Source organism: Lampetra planeri, chromosome 18 (genome assembly GCF_965212315.1).
Source record: "Lampetra planeri chromosome 18, kcLamPlan1.2.h2, whole genome shotgun sequence".
In the NCBI taxonomy this organism is placed as follows: Eukaryota; Metazoa; Chordata; class Hyperoartia; order Petromyzontiformes; family Petromyzontidae; genus Lampetra; species Lampetra planeri.
In genome coordinates this window covers 1056112-1084019 of record NC_136124.1, presented here as the reverse complement: position 1 = coordinate 1084019, position 27908 = coordinate 1056112, and the positions used below count along the sequence as shown (strand labels likewise).

At 42.1% G+C, this 27908-nt stretch overlaps 1 protein-coding gene across 1 annotated transcript in view; it reads left to right on the top strand.

Annotated features, from left to right (window-relative positions):
* The window catches only part of LOC144723454 (fasciculation and elongation protein zeta-2-like), a 35040-nt gene that overhangs the window by 1883 nt on the left and 5249 nt on the right, over nt 1–27908 (top strand). The window contains exons 2-7 of the mRNA XM_078602224.1: nt 10777–10885; nt 14811–14930; nt 20194–20350; nt 20856–21124; nt 24259–24334; nt 25873–25938. Coding sequence (XP_078458350.1) covers nt 10777–10885; nt 14811–14930; nt 20194–20350; nt 20856–21124; nt 24259–24334; nt 25873–25938 — 797 coding nt within the window. The remainder of the gene's footprint in view (nt 1–10776; nt 10886–14810; nt 14931–20193; nt 20351–20855; nt 21125–24258; nt 24335–25872; nt 25939–27908) is intronic.

Here is a 27908-nt window from a genome sequence, read left to right as displayed (position 1 = left end):
TAACAGCAGCTGCGATATTAAATATTATCACCATCATTCACAACAGCAGCAGCAGCATCCGGTACGAGTGCGTGGCGACCCCGATAATCGGGGACGTAATTGAACACGATCAACATGATTAGCATAATCAGCAGTAAGAGCAGGATCGTCATTATCAACGGCGGTATTCAAGATCATTGGTTTAACGAGGTGAGATCTCGAGGCGACCAGCATCGCATAAGGAAACTCGGTACCATTGATTGTACAGCATCATCATTAGAATAATTAGCAACAGCAACACCCATGTGCAGCAACAGCAATGAATATCTGCATCGACATTAAGATAACAATCGGTGAAAATAGTGTGAGCAGAATTCTTGAACATAATCACCGGCGGGATTGCCGTTCGGGTTAACCATCGGCAGCAAAATCCTTATCCGTAGCAGCATGATCATAATCAGCAAGGATTGTGCCTTCACGAGTGTTGTCGGCATTGTTAGCAGCCTGCATCGGTATCAGCATTCAGCGGCATTATTATAATGATCAGTAACAACAGCATGATCATCACCTATGGAAGTGTTATAATCGCAGCAGCAGTGTCATGATTATCATCAAGTATTTTCATTATCATCAGCCGCAGAATCATGACCAAAAACAATTTTTATACTGTAATACGGGAATACATCTTATATCGTGCCGTAGCATGGAAAGCCTTTAAACGGGCCCTGTAATGTCACCATCAGCAGAAATATCGTGGTCATCACAAGCAGCAGATTCAGACCTCGAGCCAATTACAATATCAATTTTAACTGAGATTCCATATACAAATACATTGTTCTTGCAATTCATTGCAATTTGCACATTTACAATTGGGATTGAACTCAGGTATGATTGCCAACCTACATCACCATTCCAGGCATTGTCACAGAGCAATCGTTTATCATCGACTGCATGAGGTGAAGTGGCAAGGGCCCCAACATCATTCTTCAACAGCAGCGGCATCATTTGCACCTTTTGCACAATTATCATGATCATCATGATTATCACCAGCAGCGTCAAACATCATCAGCATCACTAGCAGTATCACCAAAATGATAATCTTAACATCACCATCATTTTTATTATTCCAGCAGCATCATTATCATAATTATCAACCACAATTACTAAAAAGGTCGTTATCAGCATCATCACAGATGGAATATGGCACCAAGGTTGTGGGGGCCCATTCATCGTGGTGGTCATGCCATTGTGACATGATGACCAGCAGCTTAATGTTACTGGCCTTAACATTTCTAATTAAGGTGAAAGTCTTCTCCGAGGAATGTCTGCAGCATCACCAAGAAGCTTGTGGCATAAGTGAGCAGCAGCTTGCATATCATGGCCATGACAATTTCAATAAAGGCGACTTGATGTATTGCTTATGTAGGTAAACAAGGATGTGTGTATAAACACACGGGTGTGCAAAATATGTACAATGTGCAATGTTCTATTCCATATTTACACACGGTACAATTGAGGCCGTCCCACTAACAACACTAATTTGGGTATTATTGTCATTATCACAGTTGTGGGTATTAGGACTTGGAAAATCACCACGTAGACAAGACTTGCATTTGAATAAGTCCTGATTGACTGCCTAACAACCCAAGGAGGTGGTGGGGAAGAGACACGGGTGTGCAAGTGTGCTACTTACTGTCAAGTCTAACCGCCAAGCATACTAACGCATTTCTTAGCTGCTTGTCAAATTCCTCCGATCATCGTTACTACCGCAACGGAATACAAAGTCTGCTTCAGCAGAAAGGGAAACGAATCCGTTTTAAAGGTTAGATCACAAAATGGTGTATGCAATGGTGCATTGGTCTCAGATGACCATTAATGCTCAATTTGATCAGAGGCATGTGCAGTCGCATTGTGGATTGACCTGCATTTTTAAATCCTTCATATTAAGTTTGCGTGCTTGCGTGCTTGCTTGCTTGCTTGCGTGCTTGCTTGCTTGCTTAGGACTGTGCAAATCTTTCGCTCGTTTTTTAACCCACTTCCCGTGATCCAATCGAGCTGACATTTTCCACACAGACTCGTTGTGCCAGACAATTAATGTTCGTGAAAAAAAATTCCCAAAATGTACACTTTTTAGGCAAAAAAAAATATTTTACATATATTCAAATAGAACTCATTCATCGCTTTGGCTGAACGTCACAGTATAAGAGCCCAGAGCGTAACCCCTCCACAGGCCGTGGCGGAGTAGCGCAGTTGGTAGCGCCCTCGCTTCCCATGCCAAAGGTCGCGGGATCGATCCCCGCGTCCTCCACAGGCGAATATATTTTAAATCCTTTATATTAAGTTCGCTGCCACGCATATAAAGGATTTATAGTGAAAAACTTTGTTTTTACGGGTTATACTTATTCACTCTAATGCACCTTAAGTAGAGAGTTAGGCCCCATAGTATGCTAGATAATGGTGTACTCCTTACACACTACTGGATTCCAGAATATTATCAACGATGTATTCATGCTACAGCACGCTGAGGTTGTCATACAATTGGATTGGACAAGTATGTATACACTACAGAACTCTAACAACAATTAGGGTGTTTTTCACCATAAACCACGGAGATTGAATGCGGAAATCAGCTTGTGGGCAGGCACTAGATGGACATCGCGAGATCATGAGAGATGGCTACAGCTTGGGGAAGCATTTTATTCTGCAGTGGATTGATCATCGTTGATTATGAATCTATATGCACCTACCACCAACGTTTTAATTTACAGTTTATATCTACTCTAAAAATATAAAAACATTGTGATCATTATATGATGTGTCAGATAAAATTGTGTATGCTTTAGGAGATGAAACTTCTCCTTAAATAAACATTAGCACGGTGGCTATGTGTTATCCTTGAGAGTCAATCCCAGAGTCCTGCGTGTCTAGAGATATTGAAGATAACACTGCTTTTGAAAAGTTATCCATTGACACGGTGGAATGACACAGACCACCCTGAATCCATATTCAGCCAAACAAAAAGGGCCTTATCAACAGGCTACATTACCCAACAGGTTCAGCTTCTATCAAAGTACATGATATATACATGCACATTTCATGTAATGCATGTGGATAGATAATTTGACTATGTTAAGCACATTCTGATCCTGTATTTTTATATTACGAACAAAAAATCCCAATATTTTACGTGAACGTAATAAACACCATCATCTCTTAACGAGGCTATAAAGATTTTTATTAAACAATAATCCTCGTAATAAACAACTAAAACATCCACACCATCCCATTACATACATAATTGATTTGATTTCCATGCATTTATTATTTTTGCTAAATGTGTTCGTCACTTAGAATCATTTTTTTAAATCTTTTATGTAATTATTTTGTGGGAACTAATGTGTACCGCAAAGTGTATCGCCATTGTCCTTGAACAAAAATATTAAAGGTTTTTCATTTCCGTGGAGCTCAAAAATCAGGTCACAGATGTTTTAGCCGCATTTTATTCAATGAAATTAATTAACGGTGTATGTCATACCCATTGCAATTACAGCACTGACGAACCCCCAAAGCGTATACATTTTTGTAAGTTCAGTCAAATTAAGACATTTTCCAAGTCTTGGATGCAAATGCGAGGTAATTGCCCGTGGATCCCAGGCCAGGCTATGCCGTGACAGATGTAGGGTCCTGTGTGACTAACTAGGTTACATGTTTTTTTTTTACCAATCTGGAGCAAAATCAGCCTCGATATTTTTTTTTATTGTTTTGGGGTCTTTCGGTAAAGTCACGTAGATAGGTTCAAAGAAAATAACAAAAAACTACGACGTTTCGATCGCAACACAAGCGGTCGTCATCAGGAAAAGGGGGTTAGGCTCTAAAGGCAAACTGTTTATAAAGTGCCCAAGTGTCAGCAGCATGGGCGGGGCAGCTAATGTTAATCTAAGTCAGGGGTCCTCAAACTTTTTAAACAGGGGGCCAGTTCACTGTCCCTCAGACCGTTGGAGGGCCGGACTATAGTTAAAGAAAACTATGAACAAATTCCTATGCACACTGCATATATCTTATTTTGAAGTGAAGAAACAAAACGGGGAAAATACAATATTTAAAATGAAGAACAAGTAAAGTTAAATCAACAAACTTGCCAGTATTTCAATGGGAACTATGGGCCTGCTTTTGGCTAATGAGATGGTCAATGTCCGGTTCCATATTTGTCACTGCTAGTCGTAACAAGTGATGCAAGTGTGCATCCGTTAGTCTAGATCTGGTTGGAGATTTCAAATGTTTCATTCTGGAAAAAGTCTGTTCACAGACTTGTGCTGCCAAAGATGGTTGCCATGTTGAGTGCATGGTTCCTGAGATGAGGATATGTCTCAGAGGGGAGAGATGCATAGAAATTATGAAGGCTGCTTGACTTGAATGCGTCTTTCAGAGAGTCACAATTCTGCAGTTCAGCCAGTTCCATTTGGTAAATTGTATCCACATTTTCAATGTCAATAGAAAATGGGTTACGGAAAAGCTGTATGTCCTGTTCATGGAGATGAAGCTCTTTAAATCTAAATTGGAACTCCTTTTGCAATTTTTCCAGTGAATCCACACATGTTTTGTTTGGGAATGCAACCAATGGTTTTTCCGCTAACAGATTTTGAGTTGTGGGGAGATGGCAGAAGTTTTCCTCCTTCACTTGTTTGATGAGGAGGCCTAATTTTACTTCAAATGCTTTGACATGTGATTGCATATCACAGATGAGCTTCCCCTTTCCTTGAAGTTGCACATTGAAACTGTTGAGTAGCTGTGTTACATCTGTCAGAAAGGCAAGGTGCCATTTCCATTCTGCATCATTGAGCTCTGGTACTTCTTTGTTTTTTGAAAGCAGAAAAGCTGTAATCTGTGGAAGTAAGTCATAGAAACGTTTCAAAACTCTCCCTCGACTCAGCCAACGGACTTCTGTGTGGTACAGAACATCTTCATTGTCAACATTTAGCTCTGACAGAAATTCCTGAAATTGTCTGTGGTTTAGTGCATGAGCTCTAATGAAGTTAACACAAGATACCACAATTTTCATAACAGAGTCCCACTTCAGTGATTTACTACACAGCGCTTGTTGGTGGATGAGGCAGTGTATGGCTATTGGATGAGAATGGTTATGTTTGTCCATCTCTTGGTTAATGCGAGCAATTACTCCTTTCTTAGACCCCACCATGCTAGGAGCACCATCAGTTGTCACACTCGCTAGTTTAGCCCAGTTCAGCTCCAAGCCATTCACAGTTTGGCAAACCTTTTCATAGATATCCTCTCCTGTAGTTGTTCCTTTGATGCTTTGCAGTGCAGCAAGCTCTTCTGTGACTTCGAAATAGTCATTCGTCCCACGAATAAAAATTAAAAGTTGTGCAGAATCACGAACATCATTGCTTTCGTCGAGTGCCAAGGAAAAATAGGAAAGTTTTTGTTGTGGAGTTTTGCAAATGCTGATGCAAATTGTCTCCCATTTCTTCAATCCTCCGTGTAATTGTAGGTCCTGAAAGACTCACTGTACTAAATAAATCGGCCTTCTCTGGACACATCTCTTTGGCAACAGAAAGAAGGCATTCTTTAACAAATTCTCCCTCCACGAATGATCTGCCAGTGCACACTATTAGCTTGGCAACTTGAAAACTTGCTCGCAGTAATGAAATATTTAGCTGCTTCTGCTTCACAAAAGTATTTTGCTGAGTTGTTAATGTATTTTTCAGTTTTAATATTTTATCTTTTCTAACTTCTCCGACCAAACAATCATATTTATCTTTATGTTGAGTTTCATAGTGTCGACGTAAATTGTATTCTTTGAACACAGACACTATATTGTGGCATATCAGACACACAGCTCTTTCCTTGTACTGCATGACAAAGTAATCATAAGTCCACTGTTCTTTGAATATCCTACACTCCGAGTCAATTTTTCTCTTTCTTGACATCATTGTTTCCTAGGGAGTCAAAATTGCTATTAGTAAAATACCAATATATATACAGCGCTACAAAAACAATATACCAGCAATAACGTTGCCCACACAGAGACATACAGACTGCACTGCCCATCAATGCAGTCTGATTGGGGGAACTCCGCTTTTACCCCAGGCTCACACTGGTGCGGGTGCCATTAAAAAGTTAATTACACCTGCAGTTTTGTTCACAGATCGCAGTGCGGTGGGCACAATGAGTGCCCTCCGCCGCAGCTCAATCAGTGCCCACCGCCGCAGCTTAATCAGTGCTCACCAGCGCAGCCAAATCAGTGCTCGCCACCGCAGCCCAATCAGTGCTCACCAGCGCAGCCCAATTAGTGCTCACCAGCGCAGCCCAATTAGTGCTCACCAGCGCAGCCCAATTAGTGCTCACAAGCGCAGTCTAATTAGTGACCATGGGCCGGATAAATGTCCTCAGCGGGCCGCATGTGTTCCGCGGGCCGTAGTTTGAGGACCCCTGATCTAAGTGATGGTCAACGATAGCGTTGGTGGTGGGTTTTCCACCAATTAAAGGGCTGCCAAGTAAAAAATTAGCATGTTAATGTGAGATTGTAGAGCCGCCGCCGCGTCGAGGTACGGCGCGCGGAGGTGGCTGTGTTGGTGTGACAAATTTAACCTGTTCATGTAAAATCGGAGAGCCGAAAATAACAACTAACATCGGAAGGTGGCAGGATGGGAACATCACAGCCAGTTATGACTTAAACTGGTTGATCACGTCCTTCCAATGATTGCTAAATTTGTACCCATCCTCTCGGTTGAAATTGTGTCTGTCTGTATATATGGATGGCTTCATGAACAAATCTTTGTTGATAGCCAGTGGGTTTGCAAAGTACCTTCGTCTTAGAGAAATCAATTTCGTGTGAGCCCACCACATTAAAATAATGATCATCCACGGCGAAGTATTGGTCCTACCATGTTTCAGATCTGCCTTATGTTCACGAACATGGTCCGAGACATGTCGCTTAGTTTCCCCAATGTAACTACTGCCGCAGACACAGCGTAGTTTGTAGACGCCGGGGTATTGCATGTCAGGGATCACATCCTTCACAAATGAGATCAGATCACACATTTTATGTACTGTGTTAAATCGAACCTGGATCTTGTGTTTGCTCATGATTTTGGAAATCTTTTTGGTGACCCCTGCTATGTATGGCAAGGTGATGATTTTGATTGGATTCTCAGATGGTTCTTTCCCAACGGTTTGGAGTGTTATTTTCTTTGAACCTATCTACGTGAGTTTACCGAACGACTCAAAGACTATGGATTCCTGCAGTCACGAAAGCTTTAAGTCGATTTTCTTTCAAATTTCCCAGCACAGAATTTGTCCAGCTGCAGTGAATTGCCTGATTGGCAGTTTGATAGTATCCCATTCATTGCATGTCAAAAGCTTTGGACACCTGGTGTGGATGGAGTAGATCTGCTGTTGAAGGCCTTTGGGCTAGGTCCGATTTGCATTCTAAATGAGACCAATTTAAGCCGATATAATGTATGTCTAGAATACATTACTCTTATAATGCTGAAGTAAATTTTATATTTAGTAAGATGTCATTATTTTGGTTGTTAATTCAAATATATGGATATTTGTTAAGTGCTATCTTAAACCAAAATCAGGTATTTGTTTTTTTGGAAATGTTACTTTCTTATCAATTACGGTATTATGCTGTATACAGACTTCACGTATCAATAATTTTCATATCCACAGGTATAGACAATTCTGTTTCAGGAAATACGTAGAATTTTAAAGTGTCCTCATGATACATAAACTTAATGGCCCCTGACACTTTCTTAAGCTTCTTAGTATACATATCATTGAGGGTGAAAAAACTGCAATAAGCACACACAAGGCTGCAGTGTCACTTAACATAGACCGCCACGCCAGTCCGTGCTTACACATCCCTGCTTGTTGCGTGAAGCCAATTAATTTTAAGCAAATGTATTTTTTAACTAGCTTTCACAGCTCTGTGGGATTGCTAGCCACTGCAATCTGCACGCACACATGCTGGGCGCACTGCTGCATTGCAGTATGTCGAATGCTCGCCTTTTTCAAACTGTGGCGTTTCCCCCTAGATGTCACAGCGCTGTGGTGTGCCGGGTTCTTTTGTAGCCTCGTGGCCATACGTGCATTAGCATGCAACTGCTGCTGCTATTCATGAGCATCACACCCAGTTTAAATGCGTTGCTGGTAACTTGCACATTTAGATTTTGAAAATCAATTACTTCATCAGTATATTAAGAGTTATGTCACCATTATTTTTTCATGATTTTAATGTTTTTCCATTACTTTAATGAAATATTAATGTAAATTAGAACTCGACAACAGTATAACCAGATGTATTTTTGTCATCTAAAAATCAAACTCCATCTTTTAGCTCTATAGGTGTTTGCAGTTGTAAATGTATGTGCACATTGTGTGTGTGTATTGGGAGCAAGGGTGAAGTTGTTATGGTACTGCGCCGTGACCCCAGCTGCCTGAGTTAGTCCCAGTCTATGTTGACTGACATGAATTAGTAGTAGCTGCTGCAGTGTGTAAACAATCAGAACCACTGGGGGAGACGCATTCTGTCGACATGATTGCCACCACACCACATCAAACCCTCACGCATTGTTCTAGCTGTAATATGGGTTTGCAGATGTCGGGTCCTTTTAGTACAATTACAGCTACTTTGTTAGGTGAAATTACAGAGACCTCACGAATGCATTTGTTTACGAATTACACAATCACAATTGTTATTGACGTCAGGTCTGGGTGCCTGCGAGGGACACTTTCCCCAATAGTCTATTTAGGACAGGGGTCGGCAACCTACGGCTCCGGAGCCGCATGCGGCTCTTTACGGGCTGCTTCTTGACGATATGTACGTATGTACAGTATGTACTCAGATGCATTGCGGCTCTTGAAATACTGAATTTTGTACCGAATTGGAAAGAAATGGCTCTTCTTGTTATTTTGGTTGCCGACCCCTGATTTAGGATATGGGGGTGGGATCTTTTGTGTGTTTTATCTGTTGGAAGTGCCCGTTCTGATGACTTAGGCGGCTATTGTGCGGTGTGTTGTAATGCAGTTTATCGGAACTGCATAGTAAGTGGGCATGTATAACAAAGTTAGGGGGATTGTTTAATCACGGTCCGGGAATTAAACCCTGCGTGAAGCTGATGGGTCACACTCATCTGCCCTGCTGCCATACCAGCCGCAATCTGAAAGAGCAGGGACTTGCTTACACAGTGGAGTGTAATGCCTCGGCTATTATAATATAGGGGTCATTAATTTTTGGCATTCTTTTTTTTTTCAGAGGATGGTGGGGGGGCAAGCTAGGATTGATTGACTCGTACTGCTGTGTAATGAATTAGTTTTTTACGTCTTTTAATTCCTGGACTTTTAATTGTCATTTAAAAACTTGCCTTGATTGCTACATATTCTGGTCACGGTTTAAAATTGAATTTCCTGCATCAATGACATTGTCCCCATTAAACGTATTTTTCAGTGAGGATCAGTGGTGTGTATTTGTGTGTGCTGGCAATGCAGATGCGATATGCATGTCAGGCCCGAGAGCCTTGCACGGCTGGCAGATTGTCAGCCTTGTCTGAAGTTGAGAGTTACTCCAGCTTTGACATTGTGCTATTGATATGTAATACAGCAGACACGTCAACAATTAATATGGACCAGACATAGTTAGGTACTGTACATCGCTGCTAGAACAATGCTTGCCTGAATGCGTTATTGTTTTTACCTGGTAGCGGGGACATGCTTTTACATATTTTCCAGAATTAATTGGTTTATGGCACTCTTGGGCAGCTATGCTTGTTCAGTATTATGTAGCTCTAGACATGTTATAGTGCAGCCCAAGGTGGCGGTGTGGCTTAGCGGTCACGGCACTCAGCCGGCGTGGATGATATCCAGGGTTAAAATCCAGGCAGCTGTTTGTGTTTAAAACCAGGTTTTCTTCAATAGAAAGTTGATGGTCTGAGCCTGGTCACCAATTACTGGAGGACATTATTTTAATATATGTAAGGGTTTTCTAATTTCAATAACTTCCGGCATTTAGAACGAGACATAAGGTTTTTGCAACTAACAATCTCATTTCGGAGTCAATGTGTAAAGGATAAAAAGGCCATTTTGAAGATTCTTTTTTGGAAGAGATTCTGTGAAACATCTCTCCCACAGGCTGTGTTCTGGCACACGGGTTCACACTGCTCTGTGGGATTGAATTATTCTTTGTCTTGTGGCATGACACGGTTAGTACAATGGGAATAGATTGGCATGAAGGACAAATATATATTTTATGCAGCGACATTCATTATTCCTGTTTTGAAAGCTGCGGAACCAAGCAGTGAGTCCTCCACCTAATGGCAGACAGCTATTCGCAAAGCAGTGCAGCAAAAGCATTGGCACAAGGTGTTCTTGCATTACATAAATTGAACCCATAATGTGATGCTTTGTCAAGTGCCTAACATTTGCTATTTATTTACATGTTCAAAAGTGTCCATTAATCAGTATTGGCATTCACTGACTGCTGGCAAAAACCATTAACTGATTAAAAGCATTTGTAAACACAGTCCATTTGGTCATTTGATCTGCAGGCTGTGGGCACGGTCCTTATCTGCCTTCATCTCAATCACTTGAATACAAGCAATATTTAACCTGTAATGTGACTGTTTAAAATCAATACAAATCTAATTTTAAGTATTGTCGGGTGTATGTAGGATACGGTTAAACGTCTGTGAGATCTGTAGCGGCTATGTTTCATACAGGCTGTATAGATGCCTTGGTACTAACGGAGTGCTTTGTGCGTTGTTGACGGCGATGCAGGCTGTGGAACAAGGTGACGGACAACTACGGGAATGTCATGCCCGTGGACTGGAGCAGCTCTCACACAAGGACACTTTATTTGCCAACGCTCAACCTCAACCAGAAGAAGGTAACAACGCTGAGGATCAACGAAATATGGCCTCCCAATAATCTGGAACAGTAACGATTGCCAGCGGTGTTTTATGTATGGAGTATTCAGCCGGCATCAGTTTAGTTATGTTTAATTCCCCGTGTTGCCACTTGTTTGGACATATATAGTGACACTGGGGGGGAAATCTGTCATAAAATGGGTTTTCTTTGGGATTGCTAGACCACATTAACGTTAAGCTTAATCCGTATCAAAATAAGATGGTAACTCACAATACGATGTCATCCTTTAAGACTGCACTGTTTGTGTCGAAGGCATATTGTAAACCAAGCCATGTAATAATTATAATAAGAGGGAGTACGTTTTATGTTTAACATAACTTAACCCTACAGTGATACATTTTCAAGTAATTACTTTTTTATATGATTGTCAACCGATAATTCCAATCTGATTTAATTTGTAAGCAACAACACCGTTTATAATATCTATTTTTCGCTTTCCCGCCCTAATTTAATTTCTGCTATTTGTATCATGTCCTACAACAATGCTTGCATTGATAAATATTGCAGTTGCCTTTTCAGCCTTTACACAGGGGGAGGGGGGGGATGCACAGGCCACCCGATAGTTTCAATGTTGCTGACAAAACCAAAATATGTTGTTCGGTTTTTGTGTACAGTTATTAGTGACCGGGTGTAGACCATCATCTCATTGAACCTGAGATCCCAGTTCAATCACAGGCAACTAAAACCCAGATGCAAACCCAGAATCCCAGCAGTTCAAACTCAGCACTGACCTGTGAGCTATCTGGGTTAGGTTACACTATTACAATCACTATCGCAATCCAAAACCTATTTTATATATATAAAAACTGAATTCACATGAACACCAAAACCAACATTTCAGACCACTGCCCCGCCTGTTTTTATATTGTTTTGGCACCTCCACCGTCTTGTCTCATACGCTCTGATTAGAGCCTAGCTCTGCGTTGCCCGCAGCAACCGGATACTGTCACGTGATTGGTGTAGCAGCTGGGGAGCAATGCAGTTGCCCCCAAAGCGAGTAGCGTTACGATGTGTAGCCTCGTTTGATTGAGGGGGGGATGCTTCTGTCCTGCAGGTAAAATGTCTAGGTGGTGACAGATGACGGATTAAAAGCTTTTTGGCACGGCTGTTACAACTGCACATTTGTGAGGAGTGCCTGCATCTCCTGAGCAGAGTCATTAAATGGATAGCCCTCAACGCTCTTCACGGGTCACAAGTGATGCGAGGGGCTCTGTTTACACAACCAAGAGCACTTGGATTGCAAAGGGGGAAAAAGCGATTAAGCTATTCCTGCTTGGCTACCAATACAGGATATGGTTCAATATGTAAATGTGATTTTTTTTTTCCCAACACAAGTAAAAGAATCTGCTTGCATGTCATGTATATCTAATTATTCATATATAATGTGCATTGCTCACATTTTAGCATTTTTCTGTAACTTGAAAATAAGTATTTTTTTTGTCTTCTACAGCATCCAATGTGAATTTTTATCTTCTTTTTTATGATTTGTGTCAAGAAAGCGAGATAGGAAATATAATTTCAAAGTGGGCTGCCACTTATCTTATGTTGATACGATCACCGAAACTTGATGCGAGTAAGAGTTGACATCGAAAAGCGATAATCCAACATGAAGGCATTGTACATTGTCATTGCCAGAATACAGAAGCTTGATGGCGCACTGCTCAAGAGATTCACTTGTGACTTTCTGTCTGACTAGTTACCGCACGTCTCGCCTTTCAGTCCAGTAATGTGAAGCAAAACACAAAGTTACCATCTGCTTCAATATTTGTGGATCTTAGCACTAGTCTTTCTCAACTTATAACTTGAGAAAATAATTGTCAGTTACACACCAGGATGCCACATGTGATGTGACTGTCAGTTGGAAAGGTGGTGTTTGCAGTGTTAGAGACCCTCTGGAAATCCTTTTTAAGAGTTTAACTTGTTTCACTTGCAAATTGGATATTTCGCTGGGGGATCTTCAGTAAACTTTGCTTCGTGGTTAACACCATTCAACATGGTCATGCATGCGTTCTGACACACAAGCCGCATGCTGGAGGAAGTTAATGTGCGCATGACAGTTTTTGAAACATTTTCTCCCGTGACCCCAAGGAAGAGCATGCGGTGACTGCAGCCCATTAGAGCAGTGCGCTGTCTGCATGAGCATACTATGGGCTAATGGGAAAGAAGGCACAACTCGGTAATTAGTTGAGTGCCCGCCTGCATGGTAAGAATATATGGGACAGAAATATTGTATTTGCAGCAGTGGAACATGGCTAATTCATAAGTACGTGCTAATGTGAGCTTGTTATCGTTTTCATTTTAAATGCACAAGGCCCTCCTTTATATCCACTCTGTACAATTTACAAGCCATGTAAATAAATTGTTGACTTTACTATAACGAGTTGGTCAATAGCACGAAGATGCTACATTAGAGGAAGAGTGTGGGTGCCATCACGCCTAGGTTCTTTCACGCTGTCGCCTCTCATCCAACTCGTCTATTCATTCCAGTGCCGCCATTCGAAGGGCTAAACATGCTTTTAAACGACAACGTGCATTTTACAGCACCCCATTTCGGTGTTTCAAAGGTCGCTCGTGTAAACTCTGATTCATAAGGGGCCATACACGTTTCAAACAAACATTGACGATTACAACATTCATGCTGAATGCAGGGTATGTGAGTAACGCTGTGTTCCTTGTCCAACAGGGATTGCCTTCACACTTACAGTGGGTTTTTCCCCTTAACATTGGTCTATTTATGGCTTTTGCTTTGATACCTTGGCCTGTTGAAATTTACCAGTCAAATGGCTCTGGATAGGCAATTATCTTTAGGTGCAGGCTCACTTAGCTTTAATGTTATTCATTGTTCGCAGCTTCGGCTCGTTGTTTGCTTTGTCGTCGTAAATATGTAGAGCATCTGATTGTGTGAATATTTAACGTTCCGCAAGTCGTCTTGTGTTGCCGGGCTGTGGTTCCTGCTGTGCGGATTAATTCGCGCAGCAGACGAGGCTGCCACTGTTAATATGCACACTGTATACCAAGCAGCAAAGCGAACCACATGGAAAAAATGGAAGCTCGCAACGTGAACATTTTTCAACATTCACGAAAATCCACATTCCTTTCATTTGCCAATGTTACGTTGTACATTTGTTTAGAGACACATCTGCTTGTACAATATGTTGATTCTATAATGTCATTTTTAAGACATTGCCTCACAATAAGACGGCTATAGCTCTAGACACCTTTTAATTATTGGAAACTCGCAAATAATTATCGCCTGAACCTGGTTTGGAGGTTTGTTGAATAAAAAAAACCTCCTGCTGTTCAGATTTTTTTAAATAACAAATATAATGGCAGCAGTGGTTTAGATGCTTATGTATACTCTCTCAGCCACGCCCTTCGAGGCTAGACTCACAAATACATTGTTTATCTATAATTCCTTGAGAATACAGAATGAATGCCTTAAAATCAGTCAATGTGGAAGTTTTAATTTAACTTACCCTTACCCTGACCGTTTCTTAAATTCCCCACTTCACCTCTGTCTAACCAGCAGTATAAATACTGTACGTGTACCTACCACAGTGAGTTGATTGGCAGGTCGCGTATAGTGGGGTAAAGTGTGGGTACTGCCACCTCTTCCCAGACTTCTAATCAGTGGGCAAGAGTAGACTCAACTACCCTATAGAAGGGCTCCAGAGCTCCCTTGAGCAGAGTCCCTTCTATCAGCAATGACGCGAGCATGTATTTTCACCATTGCACCTTAACTTTTTTTGTACTCATTTAACAGTTGGGAAAAACAGCACTTCCGAGTTTCATAAAGATTAGGGGTAGGCTATTTTGTTGGACTGGACTGGCTGTCTGGGCGGTGGTGTGACCCTGCTCCCCTCCACGGCGACATCTGCTCGCAGGAGAAGGAGGGTGTTAACCTGGATCTCTCTGACGACGAGGAGCTACGCGACCAGTTGGACATGCACTCCATCATCGTGTCCTGCATGCAGCCAGAGGAGCCGCTCTTCACCGCCGAGCAGGTATAGCCGCTCTCCGTAGGCGCAAACAACTCCACCGAGCCCTCGCTGTGGACGTTGGCAACCACGTGCTTGGGTCAAAGCTGCCGTGGCAATATGTAAACTACCTTGCCAGGTATGCAGGAGGACGTGGGTTCAATCCCAACCCTGACGGCTGTATATTTGGAGTTTACATGTTCTCTCCGTGGTCACGTGGATTTTTTCTTCGGGTCCATTTTTTTCCTCTACATTTAGAAACGTGTTTAGAGTATTTGGATGCTATAAATTTACACGTGATAAGCTACCTCGTTGGGCTATCATTTGTGGCCAAGTCGCTTCTGACTAAGAGCTATAGAGCTTAGTAGGCCTTACCTGGTAAAATAAAAAATTGTCTAGTTTCAATGTAAGTGAAACCTACAATTCTCTGGTGTGTCCAGGTTGTGCCACGTATTAATTAACTGGATTTCCAATTTTGATTTAAAGCTTTCGTGACTGCAGGGATTCATATTCTTGGTTCTTTCGGTAAAGTCACGTGGAAGGGGAATAATAAAATAATAAAAATATAAAACAATATTTTTATTGTTTTATTATTTCCCTTCTACGTGACTTTACCGAAAGAACCAAGAATATGAATGTCCAATGTTTCGCTGCCCGCGCTGGGAGCTTCAGGGACTGAAACATGTCGGTTGAAACGTCAAATATCTTGCAGAATAATGCACGGCACATCTACATCTCCCATTAGCATGCTTGGCTATGTATGTTGCGAATTAAGCTCTACATGCATACATCCAGAAAGCACATTGGAGAGCTATATAGCATAACAGCGTCCACATACCTCGTAATCTAAGGTTCAGTTAATATTTACCCTCGTGTTGTGTATATGAACTCAAGATGGAGATTGCATAAGAGCCGTGTTTTGTTAATTATTTAAAGGGAACGTTTTAGCCATATTTACTGTGGTGATCCATTATGTTTTTGAAGGTTTTGTGTATAATTTACTGTGCATAGTTATCCGGTTGTCTTGGACAGTGTCTTGAAATGCCCCTCTATTTAGACAGATAAATAACAATTGTTGGGAAGAGGCATTTGCATGCATGCAAGCGTTATAGGTCTGTGACGCCTGTCACTGATCAAGGCCTAACACTATACTAAAAGTTACATTTCATTTTAAACTGTAATACGACATGTGGAAGATGTCTAAAAAACATTAATGTTTTTGTTGTGTTTATTAAGATTATTTGGTTCTTTCGGTTAAGTCACGTCTAAAGATAAAATAATAAATTAAATTAAATAATAGAATACGACGTTTCGATTGCAACACAAGCAATCATCATCAGGTATAATGAAATAGCGACATAATATCTAACCAGAAAACTATTATGTCGCTATTTCATTATACCTGATGATGATTGCTTGTGTTGCAATCGAAACGTCGTATTCTATTATTTAATTTAATTTATTATTTTATCTTTAGACGTGACTTAACCGAAAGAACCAAATAATAATTCCTGCAGTCACGAAAGTTCTAAAATTAAGATTTATTAAGATTATTTTATCGTCTTAACAGTGAATTGAATTCGTTGGATGTTTGCAAGGTTCAATTGTGCATAGATTTAATCATTTTGTATTTTTTACATTTAATATTTCCTTTATATTCATGTTTAGCATCTTATCAGGCAATTATGTTTAGCTGCACATCTCAAAAAATATCGTTTGAGCTGGTATATTATTTATCTTATTAAGTGTCCCTTAGTTGCATGGACTTTACCCGCTTTAAATGCTTACAGCTACATGAGATAAACGACGCTTAGTCTGGCTCTTTTACCACACACTGTCATGATTAGGGCACGGTGGATGGAATTCAATGACAGTCGGTTCAAGCGATGTATTCTTGTGTGCCCACATTCGATTGCATTGATTGAGTTTGTGGCTGGGTCACGTCAAGTTCCCCTGTACACTAGGGCTTTGTGCTTGAACATGGGCTCGTAAAATGAGGCTTTGTTTACCAAGGGCTATCAAATTGTAGGGTATTTTCTAACATACATGTTGTGCACTGTGATTCACATGTGTTGATGTGTGACGGATGGTTGCCAGCTGCTTGCACGTATCGTGTACAGTGGTGTTCAACTAAGGTGGCCTGAGAGAGTAGAAAAGGCATGGTTTGTGCTTTGTGGGCAGGCAATGGTTAGTGTTGTGATGATGTAGGAGGCCATGCCTAAGTGATTTCTTGTGTATTGACTAAACATGCACTGCACATGAGAGGTTGGATCAATAGACACTCTGCCGTATGGCAGTGGGTGTTTGGGTTACGGTGAGGTTTCTATGGGTGAGCTCAATGGAGTAAAATTGGGGCCGAGCATCGTCCGGCAGAAGTAATTTGTCATGGACTGAGTTTTGTTGGAGTTTGTGTGGCCCTTTGTCCCAGAACTGGATCCGAATTGTAACCCAGTGCAATTGCAAATGCTGAATGGGATTTCATGAAAAAGAGTTTTGAGTGAGATTTTTGTGGATGAACAAAGAGTATTATTGTTTATCATTACTATGGCTGCGAATCCAGTAGTATAAATTCAAGAGTGGCTAATGTGAAGCAAGTTTTCTGTACACATGAATATATAGCAAGTTATTTAAAGATTGCTGTTGAACATAAGAAAAAAATACATGAAAACAGCATATTTTTCAACATAACTCTTGAAGCGTAGGCAACTCGCACATGATTTGTTCCAATCCTCCAAAGAGTTTCGTCATTCAGTTGACTAGAAACATTTCGATTTGCAGATACTCAATAAAATAAAGGCTCTGATATTTGAATCTTATGGCGGGACCCCGGGGTCAAAATCGTAATAAATTAATTTTTAGCGACTCCGTCCCACCGTGCACAAGCGCCGCGACCCGCCTGGCGCGGATCATTCTGTTGTCATGTCCAAGCGCAGCAGCAGCGAGGACGAATGCGCAGAAGAAACAAAACTTTGATGAGCGCATCGGGTAGAGCTCGGCGAGAGGAATAGATCACCGGGGTCCCGCCATCCTGCCGGTAATTTGTTGAAAATGTTATAACAGCTGTTCCTTGTGGCCCTTGTGATTGCTTCAGCCCTGGACTGTCCTGTCTTGTCTGACAAGTTCTGCACAGAACATCATTGTCATTCATACAGATGTACATCATGCGTCCATTTGCCCGATTTTAATTTGAATGCACGAGGGTACGGAGGACTTGTTAACGCTTGGCCACGTGTGCAAGTCATTATCTTCCCCATTCAAATCCTTTACCAAGTGGGTGCACATCCGTGACCTAGATTTACTGCCTGTGCCTTTTGCAGTCTTTTTTCATGGGAGCAGCAGCAATGCTGATTAAATGTTAAAGGGGGGCACCCCAGGAGCAAGGCTCCACTCCTGCTTATTAAATTGAATTTTATCAGCTCACCAAGAGTTGTAGTCCAGATGTGGTGCCCCCCCCCCCAACCCTTCTAGAGGGCTTCAAGAGAATAATACCAAAGATTACGGTTTTGTAAATCTTGCTGTCTCAAATGATGTTGCGATACAAACGCTATCAAGTAACATTTCCTAGTCTGTTCTAATGTACATACTAATGACTTAAATGCATTTATTAGGTGATGTTAAGTGAATGTAAATATCCGAGTTTCCATGGTTTCCAGCATTTCTTGCTGCTGCGGTGAAATGTTAATGAGAAGCCAGATGAATTGCTGCGTTCGCAGCAGCGGCAGCAAGCGTGTCATTGGCGAGAACGCCCCAATACCCATTAGAGGATACATTTAATTACAAGTTCCTCTTAATGAACTACGGACTGATTTTAATATTGAAAGCGTAAGCAGGGGCTGTGAGATTACTCCAGTGTATTACCACTGGGAGCTATCACAAGAGGGTCTTGTTTTAGATTTTCCACCCGACTTTGAATGGCAACGTCCTTGCATGAGACAGGGCCATTACTGCACTTTGCAAGCAATATGTCCAAATGTGAAATTCACCCTCCTTTTCTGCTAAGCTGCAGCTCATGCTTAACAATGTGGACACCAATGGCTGTATGGTGGCAAATCCATTCTACTTTAGTCATCGCTGAGCACCCAGTGGTGTGCCAATGACAACAGCTGTGGCCTGATGAAATCCCCCCCCCCCCTCAATGCTACATGTGTCTGGCATACGATGATGGCTCACTTGCCTATGAATGTGCCAGAAAATGGGCCTGTTGTGGAGTGGGGATAAAAGCTTAAGCAAATAAACCCTTTTTAACTCTTGCAAATAACATATGGTTGCTTGTCTGGTAATGAAATGAATGCACGAGACAGATAACCTAATACTTATTATTTAACGTAGCATCATTTAGGCTTTTATCGTTTCTAAATGTGTTTACGGGATGGCTTGATGTGATGCATAAGTAAGACACAAAAGAGCTAAAATCCCTCATGGTATCAATTGTGCCAACATTTCTTTTGCAATTCTATTACCGTGAATTACCCATATGCTTACGTATTGCCGAATCTACACACGGTGAGCATTGAAATGTTAATCAGGCAATCATGATGTGTGCTTGGGTGACATTCTTTAATTGCCCTCCACCCCAATTTTAGTGATGCGCTGCGTTACATTTATTTTCCCAGATAGCCAGGTAGCCTGGGATGATGCTACTGAAGGCCTCGAGCCATATGAAGAATAATTCATATGTTTAGGGGTTCACTTTTTGTTGACAAACCTACTAGACTCACCAAGTTTGTATAATTTGTAGCAACCGGCGTGCTCCATGTTGAGTAGGGGTGGAACTTTGCCATCTGTTCGTGGATTAATCGTGCTTTTTAAAGATAAAGGGTCGCATTCATAGGGCGCTTAAATGCTGTGGCATTTCGATGGTTCTTACAAAACACAGAAACCACGGAAAATGCATGGACAGCCATGACAGGGGTAAAAAAGGGGAAAAGATCGGGGGGAAATAGATATAATAGACATGAAAGAACAACAAATGAAGGACATCACAAGGAGGGGCAGTTGATGACCCACATGTACATACCAGGGCACGAAACCAGCCAACATCCCGAGTATCAGTAAAGAGTCCGAGGGAAGGTCCAGCAACACCACAAAGCAGAGGAACCAGCCTGTCTCACCATCTAGACACCCCACACAATCACCACCATCCATCCTCACGAACCACCAACCCACATGTTTGGGGAATAGAGTAGCAGCGAGGCCCCGGTCTCTTGTGACACTGACCGGCCCACGTACACTTTTGACAGCACTCCAATTATGGTGGATTTCATTCGACGTGCGCCGTCTTCTGTGGCAGGTGATTGAGGAGCTCGAGGAGATGATGCAGGAGTCACCAGACCCAGAGCCAGAGGGTGTGCCGACACCAGGCCAGTCCGACCGCCTCTCACTGCTCTCCCTGGAGGTGGCAGCTCTCAAGCAGTCTCCCGTGTCTGACAAGGGTGCGCCGGCTGACGGTGAGTTTTAACTAGTGGCTCACTCGACCCGATTGTTCGTTCTTTATTTCCAGAAACACAGGTTCGGTTTCCAGCCCATGTGCACTGCGGGCATTTGTTTTGTTTGCCAGGTGTCAAGCCCTCCCCGTGGGTTGTCTCCAAAAAAGAAATATAGCACTGGGTGTACTGTATCAGTCAGTGCTTGGGATGCTAAGGCAGAGTACTATATATATATGTTAAGCTCCACTTCTATCTCATGCACTGTACCAGCTGTAATAAGTTTCCGCTCATACATTGTTTTCACAACTGATTCACATTTTGATGGACTTCAGCTGTTGTCGAGCCCTGCCATGAATATGCTCTCCAAGTGTGCTATGGAAGCACGTGTTCAATAGAGCATTGGCACATTTATGCAGAACTCAACCATTTATCAGTCGTAACATCACCATGACTTAAGACAGTCTTTTTTTTCTTCATAGATCTTGTGCCTGCGGAGTACTAACGTATGCCCATTGCCCATTGACAGCGCTTAAGGGCCTGTCTGTGGCCCGGCTCATGGAGATGCTGGAGGACATGGAGACAGCGGTTCGCACGTTTTCTGAGGAACTCATCCAGCAGCTTGCACTGAGGGACGAGCTCGAGTTCGAGAAGGAGGTGAAGAATAGCTTCATCGCCGCCCTGGTGGAGGTGCAGAACAAGCAGAAGGAGTTCCGAGACATCATGAAGAAGAAGAGGAGAAGCAATGGTGCCTCGCCAAGCCACCGCCGTGACAAGGGGACCATTGCGCCTGGCACAGTGAGCTATAACTAACTCTCACAATTTCGATTTAAAGCTTTCGTGACTGCAGGGATTCATCTTCTTGGTTCTTTCGGTAAAGTCAGGTAGAATGGAAATAATAAAATAATAAAAATAAAACATAATAAAATAATTCTCGTGACGTTTCGGCCACATCGCAAGCAGCCGTCCTCAGGTGGAGAACAGGTCTGTCGAGAAGACAGAGATTCAGACTGTCTTCTCGACAGACCTGTTAACCTGAGGATGGCTGCTTGCGTTGTGGCCGAAACGTCACGAGAATTATTTTATTATGTGTTATTATTTTATTATTTCCATTCTACGTGACTTTACCGAAAGAACCAAGACGATAACTCTCACAACTTTTATTTTACCAGGTAAGGCTCACTGAGCTGTATAGCTCTTTTTCAGAAGCGACCTGGCCACATGATACCCAACAGAAGCGGCTTATCACGTGGACATTTATAATAGCCAAATACTCCTAAGCGCGTGATTCTAAATGTGGAGGGAAAAACTGGAGGACTCGGAGAAAAATCCACACGATCACGTGGAGAACGTGCAAACTCCAAATATACGGGTGTCAAGATCGGGATTGAACCCATGACCTCCTTCCTGTATACCAGGCGAGGTAGTTAACATCTCGCTATCGTGGCACTCATGCTACAGTAGGGCTAGTTGGATAATTAAATGATCAATTGCTCTTTCAATTCATTGGATAGGACCAAAATAGTTGAAAAATTACTCACCCTTTTTTTTCCCCCACGTGTGTCCTGCTGGATGGGAGGTGATGGGCTGAGCTTGGTGATGTCGGAGATTTCCTACTTTTGGAGGATGCAGGGTGTTGTGTTGGCCATAAAAACATGAGTAGATTACTTATCATCCGAGCTTGAGCTCCCCGCCGATCTCCAGAAATATTCACTGCCAAAACTAAATTCAGGAACCAGCTCTATAGCAGTATCACTAACTTGGGTATATATACACATACCTCAGCAAATTCTGAGGCTCTTGCAATGATGGAGCAGAATGCATTTCGATTAGAAACAATTTGTCCAGATAAAAAAAATTCCCTTCCAGAACCCATGTATTGTTTTAAAATATTTATTTCAGTGATGCAGGAATATTGTTTGCAGGCAATTTTAAAGTACGTCTCAGTTGGCCATAGACACCACATAAAATGAAATTGCAGGCCATATCCAGCCTGTTGGCAATAGGTTCCCCATCCTTGCTCCATAGCAATGGTTTATATATTTCCTTTGGGAAGCTTTTCCATGTTAGTCAGTAGTTCCATTCAGGAGTAAATTAGGTAATTTATTTTGTGCATCTGTTGAATGGTGAAAATGGAAATCTGATGTCTGGTAGTTTGTGGATTGAAGTGCAAGAAACATTTCTCCGGAGTGTCGCTGTTTGTCCATTAATGCCACTCAAAGCTCCTTGCCCATTTGAAGTAGCTAGCTCTTATGAATTGTATCACTGGTGCTATTGTAGTACCGTCGAATACAGGTCGACACCCGGGGTTGAGGCACACTGAGGTTTATTACACCAAACGTTGTGACATACACACTTGAGGGGGTTTTGGCCCCCTCACCCGTCTATCTGAGGACACACCTCCTAGCTAACCCTAGTCTGCCTCAGAGTCCTCCTCTCGTGGACTAGGGGAGGCTATCTTGGCCCGACACTGGTCAGTCGGGCCCGGTACTCAGAGTCCAGACCAGCACTGGCTCTGGCACCACGCCACTGGCTCGAGCCTGCGCGGTCCTGACAAGGACGGCGTACCAGGGGGAGACCAGGGCTCTATCTAGGACGTCTTCCGTCTTCTCTTCTTAGCTAACCCAACACTCCCGAGCCCCCCGATACATTCCCCTTTTATACATCCTCCTCCCTGAGGGGTGGGGCCCCGGGGGATCGTAACGTCCGAAGCGCGGACGTCGTAGAGGGCACCTGCCCGTGCACTGACGTAGCCCCGCCCACTGTGCTAGTTTCCCGTAGGATCCCATACATATCAGCTCTACACATATTTCCTCCGTAAGACCCCTACACTATAATAAAAAAAATTAAATGTATAACATTTACAGCCCTTTGTCAATCCGCTGTTAGGTGAAGGACTGCCTGATACTATATTGGTCATAAGGTTTGTTAAACAATACTTCACCACGCTTTTCAGTACAGGTTGGGACCAGTTCTGAGATCCCTTGCTACTCATGTTACCGTGATTGGAAATGGAACTCAGGTTTGCTAGTGTCACAGTGCGGTACGCTAACCGCTGCGCCACCAGTCAACCCCAATCTGTACTATGAACACACCATAAATCAAATGGTCTCATATTGTTTTGGTTGGGCTTCCTACAAAATGGTGCACAATTATGGCAGAACATCAATATAGCATTACCTTGTGCTGCACTCTGGAACCACTTACTGTACAAAGCTGTGTCAAACGCACGATGCACAATTATGGTTTGCTTGCAAGTACTAATATAAATGTATTTTCACTGGCTGGCCTACACGGTCATAATTGTAAACTATAAAACACAGGCGGATTGCCTACAGTGCTTAAATTTTTGATGAAAGGTAAATTATGAAAAGACAAACCGCCATGCATCCGAGATGCATCCTGTTTGCAGTGATCTTGATGATGCTTATACATGTTTTGAGCTGCACACATGCTTCATTGGACATAATAGTATGTTTTGTGCTGTGCTCGAGCTTGTAATTATTTATTTTGTAATTATTGTAACGTTAATTACAAAGGTTCAGCAGGCCCTTTTAAAAGTGTGTTATGCTAATTGTAACCTTTGTTGAATTGGCCATTATCGTGCGCACTATAAAATTGAAAAAAAGCACTTTTGGGTCGTGAAAGAATAATGCATTTCTCTAACTGCCATTTTCGTATTTGTAGACAACATACAACACGTTTTTTTCCCAATAATTTTGTAAAATCGTACATTTTGTTTTGTTTAAAACAATAATGGATGTCCGTGATGAAACCAATTTAAATTGCACTCTCTTACCGCAAAACACACCATCATGCCGGGCCTTGTACTTGTCAAACGTTAACTTGTGTCAAGAGAGCAAGGGCAATGTGATTAAGCCGTGAATGCTCTCACTGTGCGGTTTCCTTGTGTGTGTGTGTCATGGCAACAGTACTTGACGACCGTGATCCCGTATGAAGACAAGGAAGAGCCACCATCTGTCCAGCAGCTGCAGGTCCTCATTAAGAGTAAGGCATGGATGGGTGGAGGTGGCCAATTCCCCTTTTCCACTAGCACAGCCGGGCCGGGCCAGTTCTGGGCCCACACGGTACAGGTGGTTTTCCTGCTGAATATTTTCTGTGCTATGCCGAGCCGAGTCGAAGCCAAATCGTGGTAATCTGAATCTGGTTCGGTGGGGCCAAGCAGGGCAAGGTGCGTCGCTAACCACATGTTCATTGCACATGACGGTAGTCAGTCAACATCAATTTAAAACCTTTTTGATATGTAGCTCTTTTTCAAAAGCAACCTGGCCACAAATGATAGCTCAACGAAATGGCTTATTTGGAAATTTACATAGCAGCCAAATACTGTAAACGAATATTTCTAAATGTTTAGGGAAAAAACGTAGAACCCGGAGAAAAATTGTACGCGACTACAGGGAGAACATGCAAACTCCAAATATACAGGCATCAGGGTCGGGATCGAACCCATGACCTTCTGTATACCAGGCGAGGTAGTTAACATCTCGCCACCGCGGCACCCTGCAGCATCACTGCATCATCCACATGATTCTTGACTCATACATTGCGTGCGATGTGAGCGGCTTTGTTCTGCAGTGGACAAACAAATCAGCGCCTGTCGAGCCGTGCTGGGCACACTCGTCACAGCCCTGGCACGGCTCGGTTGTGCAGTGGAAAAGAGAAGCGTCACCGGTTTGGGATGATGTGGCTTGGGATGCTATTGCCATGTCAGACCTGTGAGTCAGCACCACTTAGATCTTGGGTGCTAATCCAGTCGGTGATGCTGAAAAAAAATCATTAATTTAAATGAGATGTTTAATGTAATTTGGCATGTTCCTTTGCACACGAAAAATCAATCTGACTTGCAGAGAACACTCTTTGCAAAACATTAAAAGTTGTTTCCCTCGAGTGGATGAAGACGCCTATTAAATAGATTTCTGAATTAGTTCTGCGGTGTCATCTTGTGCGGCCGTTTTGACACAAGGGGGGGGAGTGTACTGCAGGTACAGAGAGTTCTGAATGGGATTTTCCTTGCCTCATGACATGACACTGATAGCAGAGTTCTCATATAATTTGAAGAGGGAAACGCTACAATGTGTGCTTCAAGCCACATGCAACAAGTTCTACCTTTTAAATGCGAACAAAATGATTGCTGTCAATGCGGTTTCAGCTTGAACGCGGCGATGAAAGTGGTTGTCTTTCATACCCATCTCGATAATTGTTTTCCTTGCAGACAATTATTTGCCCTGGAACATTATTTATATGCAGATGTTAAATCTCCCCGTGATATGTTTTGCATTTTTTTTCAGTGTCTCTAAGCTCACTCGTTCAATAAATAAGTGAAAATTTTCCAAATGTGGAAATTACAAATATACAGTCTTACTTAATTTATCCAACTCAGATTAGCATAAACTGCTTACAAAAAATATAGCTTAAGGAAAACATTGTCATGCGATCTGCCCCAGAAATCTATTGAGTTTTTGAATTTTTAATATGAAAACAATGTATGCTGATTGCTCTTTTTTTATTGCAAATGCCACCAACAGTCTTGAAAGCAATGAAGGATGACAGTGACAGAGTTCCCAGCTTGCTAACCGACTACATTCTAAAAGGTGAGCATCCCATGATGGTCATTTGTTATCTTGTTTTCTAGCATGAAGGTTTATAATCAAATTATGTTGGTGCTTGATGGATTGATTTAATAAATTGACAAAGATGCAAAATGTTAAAATAATTTAGCTTTTGAGCTATTTAAGTATATTGCCTTCAGATAATTGTCGGAGATGGCAGTCTATTAATAATCTCTTTCATCATATTGCTGATTTGTGTCAGCTGCAAACCATCATCAATTATGCTAGCGCTGAGATTTAGTTTGTTTTTATATTCCGCTGGAATTTCCCTTCATGTATTGAACAGGATGAGTTGGATTGTCATGAAGGCTCCTGCATGGACAACATTTCTGCAAGCCACAGTTAATGTGAAACGAAGGCAAACATGTTTTTAAACACGTTCTTTCTTTATTAACGTGTAAACAGCAAAGAAAAAAACTCGACAATAATTGCACTTCAAGGAGACAGAATATGGTCATCTTGGCCAACAGCTGGATGAATAAATCACGGAAATTGTTAGGTGTTACTCATTTTATCTTGGATATATATTGTACACTCACATTAATAACACCACTGCATTCACCTTGAGCTTGCTGGTTATACATATTATAGTTTAATTATACTCTATATAAATGAAGCAGCAATGGGTGGTCATTTCCTGTTGATGCGCACTCATGTCCTTGCATTAAAATGCCCTTTCCTGGAAAGCCTTGTTCTTCTAACCCCACTTGAAGTCTCTCTTGCCAGTAAAATCAAAACATCCCATGGAAAACACTCCATCACAGCCCAGATGCCATTGTTCCCAGATGTTGTCTTGAAGCTCTTCATATCAGCTAGTTGACAATGTCCACAGGGCAACTGACATTTTCTCAAACTGGCGTGATCTTGCACGGTTTGTGCGTTGCTTGCCAATGACCGCTTCCTCTGAAGTCTGATCACGATGACCAGTTTGTTTTCCCATTTAACTAACACGCTGTGCTGTAATATCTCGCAACTTGCAACCCTCGCCTCTCGTTACGCGGAGTTCCTGTGACGCTTTGTTTGACTCGCAGTATCGTTTGTTTATGCCACGTTAGCAGTCATGTGATAGCGGAACAACATGAGGGCACTGTGGTACCTCTGCCCTGCCCTAAGGTTTGTGTGTTGACGTGCTGGTAGCAGCCAGCTGTGTGTCCGCTTGCGTCACCTTGAACCCCGTCCCAGTCAGCCCATTTCTCACCTTGACGGACGGAAGTCTGCAACCCCTGCCTTGCTTTAGCGACGCATTCTGTCAAGGTGAAGAGCTAATCGTGGCCAGTGCTGTTTGATTCCAATCACAATTTGCCATCATTTCTTTATGCGTCATAAGTGTTGATGTAGACAGAAGAAAGTCCAGCCCTTGAAAAGCATTTGAGAATGCAAATTTGTTAATAAAATGTAGTCACTGATGAACAACAGCTTATTAATGCAAGTCAGGGGTGCTGCCGATTTCTGTTGACCTTTCATGCGTTTCATCGTTGCTTTGCTCATTAAGCCCTGTGGACTTGTCTTGTCTCGTGCTTTGTGTACCTACAGTAGTTGTCTGTTTTCAAGATGAATGTGTACACGTTTTTTTTAGATTTTTATTTTCAGATAATAAGCAGCAAAGGCTCCAGGCTGATAGCACATTGCTACTACTAATAGCTGCAGAGAAGTATAGTGAGGATGTTAGATGAGTTGATGTCATTTTTCAACAATGTGGTACTGAAAAAAAATATTTTCTACCCACAATTTTAATAATATTGCAAATGTACCCAAAATTGAATTAAATTGTTCATGCACAATAGCATTAAACATGTTTGCTGAAACACTCCCAATGAAATTCTCAATGATTTATTCATGTGACTGACTAAGCAGTTAGTACTTTGATGGAAGACTGGCTTGGCTTGGAATACAAAGTTTTGTAGGCTTGGATTAAAGTGGCCAGATGGCAGCAATAGATAGATATTTTATCA